This window comes from Camellia sinensis, chromosome 14 (assembly GCF_055761805.1).
Source record: "Camellia sinensis isolate YWXY chromosome 14, ASM5576180v1, whole genome shotgun sequence".
Taxonomy (NCBI): Eukaryota; Viridiplantae; Streptophyta; class Magnoliopsida; order Ericales; family Theaceae; genus Camellia; species Camellia sinensis.
Window position 1 is genome coordinate 4,294,689 of NC_138974.1, and position 14,088 is coordinate 4,308,776.

Here is a 14,088-nt window from a genome sequence, read left to right on the forward strand (position 1 = left end):
CTCATATAAATCAATAAGTCAAAAAGTACACTTTTTTATAACATTCCAAACAAACCCTTAACTAATATATAGTGTAAATATAAAGTAATACAATTTTAATACTTGATTTGCACACTTGAGGATGTGTGCCTAACTGGATACAGGAAAAAGATCCGAACCCCCTTTGGGGGTCACCCCTTTTACCCCTTCTGGCTTTTGATTGGTCAGTTTTTTTTTTTTTTCTTCTCCTCCAATCACCATGCCCCACGTGTGTGTGGGGGTGGAGGCTTGAGGGGGTCTCAATCACAACCCTTGGATACATATGAGAGCATGGCAAAAAAAAAAATTATTTATTTATTTTGCATGATATTTTGTGATTCAAGAAAATATAGGCTTGAATCTTATTTTCAAATTTTTTCCATGTCTAAAAAGTTAATCCTCCCCACTTAGTACATGTGTATTGATCTGTTCACTATACTAATTGATTCATAGCCGAGTTAATACCTAATTCACTATGGATATGATGAATTCACAATCAATACAATTATTATAAAAGTACTTTTCTCATTAATTCTTTGAAATTACAAGCTAACCAATTTTCATTTTTATTAATTGTCATTCCATTCAAACTCATCCTTTTTGTATTGTGCATATCATGTGAGGTGAAAATAAGTCCAACATTATGACAATTATCAGTGCTTTTCTCATTAATTCTTTGAAATTACAAGCTAACCAATTCTCATTTTTATTAATTGTCATTCCATTCAAACTCGTCCTTTTTATATTGCGCGTATCATGTGAGGTGAAAATAAGTCCAACATTATGACAATTATCTGTATTTTATTTTATGTACTTTTAATGGTCCAGGCAGCTATATATGTGGCTCCGATAGCGTCATTGAAACCATACTAGTGATCCACAATGTTGCCCTTTCTGAGGGGTAAGAATGGTGAAGTCTTTGCTGAAAGGTACAGGTTGACTTTAAAGTCTTTTCCTTTGCCTAGGAAAACAATTTGGTCTTTGTTTTTTTATTCGTTCATTTCCATCTACCGAAATCAAGCTTGATCTATCAATCAATGCCTTGTGCTCTACCTCATCATTTACTCTTCCTCTTCTTGTTACTCTTCCTCCTGCCATTTTCTATTGTTGCTCGGACCAATGGTACCGCGGATATGGGTACATCTATCACTGCAAATAACAAGGACACCCCATGGCAGTCACCCTCTGGTGTTTTTGCATTTGGGTTTAAGCCACTTGAGGAAAAGAATCTCTTCTTGCTTTCCATTTGGTATCACCAAATACCAGACCAAACCATTGTTTGGTATGGGTATGATGGTGTCCCTGTCTCAATTGGTTCCAAACTAGGCCTAACTGTTGACAGAGGGCTTGTAATGCCCCGAAATAATTCGACATGAACTACTCACATTAATGAACATTCACTAAACAATAACAATAATCCCTTCCATCTTCACATTTTTAATAAATGAGTTTAATACAAAAGTTCTACATGCGGCATACATTCAACGAAACAAAAGAACACATGAATCTATAGCATGTGAAACATCTAGTCTAAAAACAATAAAATGCCCTTAAGGACTTACATCTTCCAAGGCAATAGCCGGGTTACGCAAAATGGTCTCTTGGACCCATACCAAATTAGCCCTAGGCTTTACAAAAAAATTACAACAATAGAAAGAGAAATCTCCTCTTCATCAAAAACATATCCACACCCTTAGCTTGGTGGGATCACAACATCTTTACCTGCAACAAATCCCATAGGGGTGAGCATAAAGTCCAGTAGAGAATTCTCAAAAAGTATATACAGTTATGCAACTCTCAATAAAAATGCAAATATCCATGCCATGCCATGCTCTTTAAAGAAACTACATTTCATGCTCAACTTGAAAATCACCATGTGAATAATAGTATTTCACAACCTCAATAATTTCAAAACTTCCATTTCTTTTAATCAATAGGGGCGGTAAATACGACACTGGTAATCCCTAGGCTAGTGTCTGCAAGTAGACTCTACAAGTACTATCCAATTGTCATTTTTACCGGTATTAATCGGAAGGCTCGACACCTATCCACGCGGGTTTCTGGTCTTTCACCACGAACACTCAGGCCAACTTATCAAATCATCTACACCCCATATCCGGACTTACCACCGTATCTACCCCATAAACATTTCCATTAGTTCTCATTACAACATAAACCTTCTCAAAATAAACATGATGAGAATGTGCAATAATGATAATAAATCACTCCAGGCGCATTAATGATAACAAATCAAATGGGAATGCGGTGCAATAATTGATATCTCATAACATTTCTCCATTTCAAACATCTCTACAACAATGTCAACATTCACATTTCTCGTTTCTTCTCTTAAATGTTCCTTTACAAGATAATCATGTGTCATCAACACGTAGCTACCATTTCACATTTCACAAGTCTCAACAATCTAGGCTCTTCAAGACTACATATGGTGTTTACAAACATTAACCTTCAACGTTAAAATTCTCAAAGTCCATAGTGCACAAAAATTGCCATCTCACAACCATATATCATCACTTATTAATAATAGTTTTTAAAAACAAAATCTCCATTTCAAGATGTTAATAAGATTGCCCCTTTTTGCAAAACCACAATAGGGAGTCTATACTCATTCATCTTTTTATCAAAAGAAAAGAGAAAATCCCATGGACATTTCCATATTTTTCCAAAATCACTAATTTCTAGGGTTTTTCATCAAAAACCAACATTTTTCTCATCTCCTTGGTGAAACCCTATCAAAAACCATTTTGTTTAAGCTAAATAGAAGGAAACCCTCTAAAATTAGTTAAAGGATTAAGATAGAAACCCATTCGTAAAACTCTTTACACTTTTGATTCACAATGTTGAAATCAACATAAGAACTAGAAGAAAGTTTTTAAATCATCATCAAAATAGCAAAACTTGTATATATAACTCAAGAAATCCCTACCTCAAGGTCTTGATGATGGAGAACGATGAAACCCTAACTTTAATGGTGGATTCTTCAACTCCCACTACACCAAGAGAAGCCCTAACTAGATATTCAAGATTGTAGGAGGATGATGATGATCTAGACCCAAGAAATCACAAGAAATCAAGGGTTTGGAATGCTAGATGAGGGTTTTTAGAGAGAAGGAGGAGGAAATATGAGGTTTAGAGTGAGAAGGAGAGGCCCCAAATGTGTTACAAATTCGGCCAAAAGACATTAAAAAAAAAAATAGAGTTTCGGACTACCAGAGTGCCACACGTGCGGCACCCATCCCCGCACGTGCAGAGCGCCCCTTCCCGCACATGCGGCCCTCATCCCCGCACGTGAGGGGGTCCTCCCGCACCTCAATCTACACCTGCAATTTAAGCAATGTGCTCTGCCAAACAGTCCCAGAATTCCGCACGTGCGGTCTCACTCCCCATACGTGCGACCACTGGTTTCCAACCCAAAAAAGTTTGTTCAGCTCCCGGGCACTCTGGACCCAGCCGTGCACCCTCCGGAACAAATGAAGTTCAACACCGATGAAAATAAGAACGAGAGCTTTAATTGGAAAATAACTTCAGAGTGCTTCAAACCTAACGAGAGCAAAAGAGGATGGAGTGGAGAACTAGGACCCGGTCGTCACAGGGCTAGTGCTTAGTGACCCTCAAGGCAATGAATTGTGGAAGTCTCTGACTATTCTCGACAATGTTGCTTATGGTTTTATGAATAATACTGGCAACTTTGTACTTGTGCGCAACGATTTTGTCAATCTATGGGAGAGTTTCAAAAATCCAACTGATACCATGTTGCCTACACAGATTATGGAGTCCGGTGGGATAATATTTTCTTGCCTTTCGGAGACCAATTTCTCGCAGGGAAGGTTTCAATTCCGTTTGTTGTAGGATGGGAATCTTGTCCTTAATACCAGAGACATCACTACCAATTTTGCTTATGACGCTTACTATATCAGCAGCACGTATGATCCCTCCAATTTGTCCAATTCTAGTTACCGAGTTGTGAGAACCCGAATATACAAATAAAATAAATAATTAGATGATAATAATTTTACAGGTCTCAAATAGTTTATTGTGAATCTTTAAGTGCAAATTAATTATTATTGGAGGGTCTTTTAATTAATATTAAACTTAAAATAAATTTATGGTGAAAGTATTTAATTTATAGGCAAGATTTATTATTTAAAAAAAAATAGAGAGCAAGTTTGTAAGTATATTTTGTTATAATAATAGTTATATTTTATTTACATTAATGGGTTAGAAAATAAAATAATATAAAGCGATAATAATTTAGAGCCTTTTGTTTAGATATATAAAGTAACCCTAGGTTGCCTAATACAATATATAACAGCAGCAACAGCAGCCATGGGAGAGAAAGGTTGAGAGAAAAGAAGAAGAAAAAAAAGGGGATGCAAACAAGGAAGGATTTTTGGGTGTGTGGTAAGTCTCTATCTTTCTTCTTCTCTTTGTTTTTGTTCTTTATCCTTACTCTATTATTTAGTTCATTGATGGAGAGGTTGTAGGTTTATGTATTTTGTATATATATATATATATACACTATTAAGAAACCTGAGGAAATAAATTGTGCGTAAAGAATGGGAGAAATTCTCAGTTTAAAAATTCTATATAGAACCACAAACTTTAAAAATCAAGAAATCATATCAAACGAATGAATTTTGAAATGAAATTTTTACAGTAGATTAATTACATATTGAATTTCATATCTGAAATTTCTCATAATATTTGGGAGTCAAAATCCATATAAACTGATGCGTTCAAATCTGTCCAGAAAACTAATTTAAAACAGTAAGTTTAGAAGCATCGTTCTCTTTGAGTATAGATCCGAAAATTATCAAATCAGCGTCATTAGAACTGGTTACGAGCTTAGTTTTGTAAATTTTTGACCTTGCATTGATTTCTCATGTATACTAAGAGAACGATTAATTTCTTTAAAGTGCTGCAGAAAACAACCTGTTTAGATATAATTAATTGTAGATAATTATTTTGATAAACAAATCAAGTAAAACCAATTGGGTTTGAAACTTAGGATATATTAGTTGATATCTGGAGGATTTTGGAATTTTTCGAACAGTGTAGAGTGGGTATTGTAATTTTCAAAGTTAGCGAATAGATTGGGAAAACTTGTTTAAAACTCTGTTTTATCTTAAACTTACTTTTAGTTAAGTTTCGATCGAAACCCATGTCTTGGGTAATTTTAGACCTTGAAGAACATTAACTTAGGTATTATTTAAGAGCAACGGCGAGTGGGGTTGAGCTTTGTTAGTGTGCTTTAGTGTGGGGTACTTAGTTTATTATTCTCTTTAGTATTTTTAAATTAGTATTGACGTGTAGTCTTCGTACTTGGTTCAAGGCACTAGTTGGACTTTCATACTCTATTCGAGGATTATATTATTTCGTTTTCAGGTGAGTAGTTTCATGCTACATATTTTTATAAATGTTCCCCTACCCTGAACTGTTGGAAAATTTAATTGTTGTTTCAGGACTAAACTGTTTTGATAAATTATTATATTATCAATGGAATCAAATTATTTCTGAAACATGTGTGAACTTGGCATACTGTAAACTATTTGTTTTGGTCTCATGTTTATAATGGTGAACTACCATGTTTTGCGAAACTGATGTGTATTGATTATTGGGACCATTTGTGTATTTAGTCCAGGGAAATTATTCCACTGTGTGTGGTGACTCTGGCCACTAGGGAACAGATCCGGGTTGGGCCGTGATGACTCCAGTGCTCAACGATTGAAAGGAAAAGACCTAGGTTAGGCTAGGTGACCTTCAAGCGGATCGTCTTAGAGAAAAGGCCCAGGTTGCCACCCTGAGGATGACTCTTAGTTCGGTATTGGATCCAACGGGGCATATTGCCTTGAGAACTGTGTGGCATGTTACTTGTTATTTCTTGGTACCCAGAAAATTATTGGTGTTCATGTTGTAATCTGTTTTAAGTGGAAAATGTCATTTATCATGTTCTTGAGAGACATGAGTGTTTTAACTATTGAACTGTGGAACCTTCTTTTTGAAACAGATTCTCCTTACCAAACTGTATGCCAATCTAGTTTCTGTGATATATGTCTTCTTTTGGAACTGATCCCTGTTTTCAAAATCCATGTTGCTACTCACTGAGCTATCAGCTGACTTAGTTGTTTATCATTTCCAAGTGTTGGAAGGACTTAGAGTGGACTCATGGCATAGCAGGGACTCAATTGCATGGACCTTTAGGACATTCATGATTTTGTTTTAGACTGTTATGTCAAGTTTGTGCATATTTATATTTATTTTTATTGAGGTTCATTTAGGATTATTTTGATATGTGGGCTGTTTATATCCCATAAGTTTGGATGGTATTGATTGCGGTTGGTTTTGCCATTTATACTTGTGGCATAACACTGGATTGGGTTTTGGTTATTTATTAATGAACTATTTTATAGTTATTCAATGTGTATGGATTCGTATTTATGCTTATGTGTGCCTTGGGCTAAGGCCCTGTGGGCCATGGCCGGTCTGTCACGCCCCAATTTTAATTATTCGGAAACATTACCAAAAGCCTGTAAATTAGGTCAATTTTTTATTATTTTTTATTATTAATTACAAATGTCTATTACCCTTGAGTAATAGAAAGATAATAGTACATGTCTCTCTCATGATGAATACAACAATAATAATAATACATGCCTAGCTCCCACTATAGAGTTACAAATAAATAATTACAAACATCAAAGTACAAAGAGATTACACCCATGGTATACATGAACTTCCTAATCCTTCAACCAATCAATTCGAAGTCTCTTCCTGTTAAAAAAATGAAACAAGGGGTGAGCATATTTGCCCAGTAGGAATCACATAGTTCTAAAACAATAACCATCCTATAGATAGAAATGATCATGCATGCAAAGTGATACCATATAGTAAAGTAATGTCTTGTAGTTTCAAAATATCATACGTAGAGTACCTTTTTCTCAAAATTTATTTGAACATTTAAAGAAAACCTTCAACCATCAAAACTATCCCTTTTTATCAGAAAAGCATAAATCCTTTTGGAAAACGAATATATTTAAGGAACAACATCATTTTAAATTTATTAACGCATTTTGAAATATTCCTTATTAAATTTCCATCTAAACATTTTTCTTTTTATTCCCATTCTCCCCTTTTACTAATTCCATTTACTAAAACTCCATACCTCAAGTTCATGTTCACTTAATACTCAAAACAATCCTCACACACACCATTCCCACCTATCAATCCTTTATTGCTATAACTCGTTAACTTAGAAGTCCAATAACAATTAACTCACATCCACATTTGCATTATCAACTATAATTCAACGTATCATAACTACTTCATATCCATATCTGTGTTATAAATCATAATTCAACATATCCCTAGGATAATAAATCCTTTTAATTCAATTTCTCAATTAATCATAAAACAAAACTCTTAAGTTTTCTGTATAGGTACAAATAACCCAGTGAGTTCTTTATCACCAATCCCTTATCTAGTTACCATTTCATTATCTATTTGTTTCAAATAATTTCCATAGCATTTCCATTCCATACCAATTTACACATCAAATGGTAATTTCACAAGTTCATCACATGACACATATATCATCACTGACCTCAACACACGTCACAATACATTCCACCTTTTGTTGACTTGATACGGCGGGATAGCGGGCACCCAATTCATAGCACATTCCACTTTTTGCCGGCTATTATACGGCGGGAGTGAACTCCCAGAAATCATTTTCTCAAAAGCCATATCTTTTTCCGAAAACCATTTTCAACTTTTTAAAACCATCCCCCACATTTACCGGCTATTATACGGCAGGACGTGGGCACCCAAAACATTTTTGAAAACCATTTATTTTTTCAATTTTGCCGGTTATTATACGGTAGGGCTGTGTGGACACCCAAATTTTTTTTTTCCACTTTCGCCGGCTACAATACGGCAGGACTGTGTGGACACCCAAAAACATTTTTCCCACATTCGGCCAGCGATAAGCCTAGACAGGGCAATTGGGCACCTTGAATTCAAACCACCGCCACATTTATCGGTTGTTATACAGATGGTTGTGGGCACCGAAAAATCATTTTTCAATTTTTAAAACCATTCTCCACATTTACCGGCTATGATACGGACGGTCGTGGGCACCGAAAAACCATTTTTCAACTCCCCACGCAGGTACCAACCACAACACAACCTAACACAACTCAACTCAACCCAACACAACTCAATTTCCACACAACATAACTCAACCAACTTAACACCACATAACCCAATACAAATCACATACACACAACAAGATTCAACACAGCCATTTCAACACAAAGCTCCTATCATCCATAACATTAGTAATTTCTTTTCCTCCAAGTTTAGTTCACATTATAACATAATTTAAAACATCAACATTGAGGGTTCAATCGCAACTCTTACATAAATTTGCAAACTCTTTAAAATCTCAATTAAACTTGTACATGTGTAATTTAACACTTCAATTTCATGACTCTACTATCAATTGAAGCAAAACCATTAACCATCTTCATGATCCAAACTAGGGTTTTTAAGAGAAGTTAAAGCTTTTTACAAAACACATTTTATTCCAACCCTTCTATTACTTTTACACCCAAACTCAAGACCCAAGATAATAACCAAACAAATAAACCCAACTCTCTTCAAACCCTAACCCCCAATCTCATGATTCATGACAATATGCATAAAAATATGAACTTTTGTATTTAGATAAAGAAAATACCACAATTTTATCTATAAACGAGGGTATTGAAAGAGAACTGGAAACCCCTACCTCTTGAAGCCAAGAGATGATGACCCAAAAATTAATGGCAATGAAACCATGAACCAATCAGACCAAGAGGAAGCCCTCGACGAGATCTACACTCTTTCTCAAAGGACCATGGTGAAAAGATCACTCTAGGTGAGTAGATCTAGAGATCTTAGTGAAAAAGTTTGAGTTTTAGAGAGAGAGAGAGAAGAGAACTCACGGTTTGAGAGAGAGAAAAGAGGAGAAAAAGTGAAATGAAATATGTTTGGAGCCTATTTATAGTAGTAGAGAAGTAGCCCTAAGGTCAATAAAATAATAGGCCTAAAAGCCCCTAAAGGTAGGGCCCAAACCAGCCCAAAAATCTGTAAAACACACGCAGGGGTCAACCCTTTGGGCAGGAGGGTCGAGCGTTTTTGTAGAAAAGGCAATCTGGTACAAGCAAGGGGGTCGACCCTTAGACAGGAGGGGGTCGACCCTATTTTCCAGCAACTAACATAGAAATTCTGCAACATAAGAGGGTCGACCCTCCCCAGACTGGTGTTTACCTTATTTTCCAACAACACCTCCCGAAACTTTACCAACAGGTAAGGGTCGACCCTTAGGAAGGTTGGTGTCTATCCTATTTTCCAGCGACACCTCCAGAAACATGACAACATGCAAGGGTCGACCCTTAGGAAGGCTAGTGTCGACCCCAACGCAAAATTTCTAAGTTTCCAAGGAACTTTTGACAAGAACAAATGCGAACGAACAAACCCAACGAGTTTAAATCAGATTGTACTCCTTCAAAACCAATAGACAACAACTCCAAAGACTCTCAAGATAAAAATAAGGATATTGAACACACTCTCCAAAGAATTAAAGGATATGGGCGTTACACGGTCATACCCGGGTTTGGGGTGGGACACGAGTGATTTTCGACGTCAAAGGAGTCATGTACATATTGAGAAGGAATAATATCAAACCACAAAGTATGTTGTTCCTAGCTACTGAATATTTTCACAGAGCAACTATGAATTTTTATGGAGTTTTCACCCAATGTTATCATCCGAAGACTTTCAATAGCAGTACAAAATGGACTCCTATTTGGTCACAGCCAAATAATATATGTGTTGCTATTGGTGGAGGTGAAGGTAGTGGGTCTTGTGGGTTTAACAGCATTTGCAAACTTAATGATAACCAAAAACCAGATTGCAAATGCCCGCCAAGGTATTCTTTACTTGATTCGAACAATATGTATGGCAACTGCAAGCTAAATTTCACACAAAGCTGTTTAGAAGATGACATCAATTCTGTGGAAGATATCTACGATTTTGAGACACTAATCGATATTGATTGGCCAACATCTGACTATGAACAGTTGAAACCTGCGACTAAAGCGCAGTGCAAAAGGTCTTGCATCAATGACTGTTTTTGTGTTGTTGCCATTTTGGGAGATGGTAGTTGCTGGAAGAAGAAACTGCCACTTTCAAATGGGAGAGAGGACAATGTTGTTAATCGTCATGCTTTCTTGAAGTTTAGGAAAAGAGATCCTCGAACTCTTCCTTCTCCTCTGGTTCCAGAAACAAAGAAGAACCAGGGGACCTTAATTCTCATTGGATCGGTTCTATTGGGTAGCTTTGTGTTCATTAATTTTGTATTGATTGGTGCTGTTTGTTTGGGCTTTTTCCTTATCCACCACAGGAAAAGCATAAAAAGTCATCATGGCAATCACAATGCTGTGGAGACTAATCTTTGTTGTTTTACTTACGAAGAGCTTGTAGAAGCTACAAATGGTTTCAAGGAAGAACTGGGAAGTAAAGCTTTTGGTATTGTTTACAAAGGGGTGACACAAATGGGTTCTAGAGTTGTTGTTGCAGTGAAGAAACTAGATATGATGGTTCAAGAGAAAGAGAAGGAATTCAAAACCAAAGTAAATGTAATTGGACAGACACATCACAAGAATTTGGTCCGACTGCTCGGATTTTGTGACGAAGGACAACATCGGATGTTAGTGTACGAGTTCATGAGCAATGGAACTTTAGCAAGCTTTCTCTTTGGGGAAAAGAAGCCAAGTTGGAACCAAAGGACCCAAATTGCATTGGGGATTACAAGAGGACTTGTGTACCTACATAAAGAATGTAGTACCTAGATCATCCATTGTGATATAAAGCCTCAGAACATACTCCTGGATTATTATTACAATGCTCGGATTTCTGACTTTGGGTTGGCTAAAGTTCTGAAGTTGAATAAGAGTAAGACCAATCCTGCTACCATTAGAGGGACAAGAGGGTATGTTACTGTGGAGTGGTTCAACAGAAATCCAATCACTGTAAAGGTTGATGTCTATAGCTATGGTGTGTTGCTACTGGAGATCATTTCTTGTCAAAAAAGCATTAGTGATTTGGAGGTTGGTGAAGAAGAGAAAGTAATTCGGACTTATTGGGCTTGTGACTGCTTTCAGGAAGGAAGATTGGGTACTTTGGTTGAAAACGATATGGAAGCATTAAATGACTAGAAGAGGCTACAGAGATTTCTGATGGTTGCCATTTGGTGTATTCAAGAATATCCATCTTTGAGGCCTACAATGAGGAAGGTCACCCAGATGCTTGAAGGATTTGTTGAAGTTGATGTGCCTCCATGTCCATCTCAAGTTTCTTTTACTAGTTAGGCTTGCTTTTATTGCTCTGCTATAGTGGTTCTGTTGTGTACGTTGTTCACTAAAAAAATAATGTATGGTCATTCAATTTGTGTGTTGTCTATAGTAAGAGAGCTCTTTAATTGAACAAATATAGTGTATGTCTCACGACCCGAACCTGCCCCCATGGGTTAAGGACGTAACCCGCCAGTAATCATGAGATTACCTACGACCTCAAACCAAACCAAATGTATTTTAACAGAGTTAATGGGGGCCAAACGGAAGCAATTTAAAACTTTGTCCATAGAGCCGTGCTTATATGCACTTTAAAACAAACCATACGCATATACGTTAATAACCCATAACGAAATACAGTACCAGAAAATCCTTTACAGACAGGATCATCTAAACTGAGTCAACCCATATCACAACTACATACCGATATACACAAGATCCTTGCCAACAAGACAAAATGGAAATACATAAAAGAATGGCAAGGTTGAGTCGCGTGCGTGAGACACAAGTCTGACTCTCCAAACTCATGTTATTCCTGGCAGACTTCACTGGGGCTGGGTTTGGACTTCTCTTGGCTCACCTACAAACACATGAATGAGTGTGAGCGATAGCCCAGTGAATAATGTCAAATACAGAAGTCATATAAATAATATGTAGAACAACGTACTCCAAACAGCCTTGGGCCCAATTCATTTTCCTACTTAATAGATATATAGCTAAATATAGGTCAAGTGACTGTAACTCCAAACATTCTGGCCTTTGGCCCATTCAGATCTCCATTCTTGTCAAAGCGGCCTTCAGCCCATTCGATTATGTCAAAACGGCCTTTGGGCCAATCATTTATGTCAAAACGGCCTTTGGCCCAATTATGTATGTCAAAACGCCCTTCGGCCCATTCGATTATGACAAAACGACCTTCAGCCCAATCATTTATGTCAAAATGGCCTTCGGCCCATACATTCGTATCAAAACGGCCTTCGGCCCATACATTCGTGTCAAAACGGCCTTTGGCATATTCATTTATGTCAGAATGGCCATCGGCCCACTCATTCATTTCGAAACGGCCTTCGACCCACTCGATTATGACAAAACGGCCTTCAGCCCAATCATTTATGTCAAAACGGCCTTCGGCCCATACATTCGTATCAAAACGGGCTACGACCCATTCATTCGTGTCAAAACGGCCTTTGGCCCATTCATTCATTTCGAAACGGCCTTCGGCCCACTCATTCATTTCGAAACGGCCTTCGGCCCACTCATTCATGACAAAACGGCCTTCAGCCCAATCATTTATTTCAAAACGGCCTTCGGCCCACTCATTCATGTCAAACGACCTTGGGTCTATTTATGTTTATCAAAACGACCTTTGGGTCCATTCATGTTTATCAAAATGACCTTGGGTCCATTTATGTTTATCAAAACGACCTTTGGGTCCATTCATGTTTATCAAAACGACCTTGGGTCCATTTATGTTTATCAAAACGACCTTGGGTCCATTTATGTTTATTCATATTAGACTTACGTCCATAATCCCAATTAGCAATTCATAAAGCTTATAAGGGAATGGACAATTGGACATTCACAAGCATTCAAATATCGATATTACTCACAGTGATCGGCTTATGGATTTGCCCTGGAGCTTGACCCTACACGTTTCATGAACACAAAAGGGTTATTAACAGTTCAATCCGTTCTTTAATTCACATATTCCTCTTTAGGCTTTATTATTATCTCATTAACTCATTTACAATGCTTAACATATGCCTAAGAGTGCTTGCAAGTGAAAAAGAACAGAAAACAGAACACAAAATGCAAAAACAGGATTTCAGAAAATAGGGTCCCCGCTCGAGCGTGGACTTCCCCGCTCGAGCGGACCCTTAGGTCTGCGAAAGTACTGGTTGCCTTCAGTTCCAGCTCGAGCGTGAACTTGGCCGCTCGAGCGGACTACCTGTCTACATATCTCCCCGCTCGAGCGTCCACTTCCCCGCTCGAGCGGGAACCATGTCTGCAGAAAATGCTGGGAGCTCGATTTCTCCGCTCGAGCGGCACTTCACCCGTTCGAGCGGACATCGAAAATCTGAGTTTTCCAGATTGAGTTCTTGAGCTTCATCTCGACATTCAAAGGCTCTAAATGCATGATTTCGGTCCAAACTTCACATAATCAGGTACTAACATGGTACAAACATAGAATTACAACATATTGAAGCTCAATTTCATAATTTATCTACATGCATGACTCATTTTGCACCAACTCATTACCAATGTAACCATTTCATGCATTCAAAGCTTCTACTTCCATGGATTGTACATGCATGTGACATATAACCTTCATTCTCATCTCATATGATGAAAAGATGGTCAAATACATGGATTTCATCCAAAATTGCAACATGAGTCATGTAATTCAAGCTCAAATATGAAAATTCAAAACAATACATACATGCATGCATGTATAGTCTTCCAATTCATCAAAACCAACTCCTTTCATGTTCTAGATCACAAATTAATCTTCAATTCACGAAATCACAACTCAAATTCATGAGTTAGGGGTTGGTTACTCACCTAGGAGCTTTAATCTTCCAAACTCTAGTCAATTCTTGAGTTAAATCTTCAAATTCCCAAGCTAGAGCCAAAAATTGCTCAAGTCTCTTCCTTT

General features: G+C 37.3%; 1 protein-coding gene across 1 annotated transcript; it reads left to right on the forward strand.

Moving 5' to 3' along the window:
* The first annotated feature begins 876 nt into the window (after window positions 1–876).
* On the forward strand, window positions 877–11,569 carry LOC114259150 (G-type lectin S-receptor-like serine/threonine-protein kinase LECRK3). The gene is given in 4 exon segments (XM_082906441.1): window positions 877–1,367; window position 2,722; window positions 3,638–3,989; window positions 9,701–11,569. Coding segments are annotated over 4 exon segments (2,415 nt in total). The 5' UTR covers window positions 877–1,055; the 3' UTR covers window positions 11,451–11,569.
* The last annotated feature ends 2,519 nt before the right edge of the window (window positions 11,570–14,088 follow it).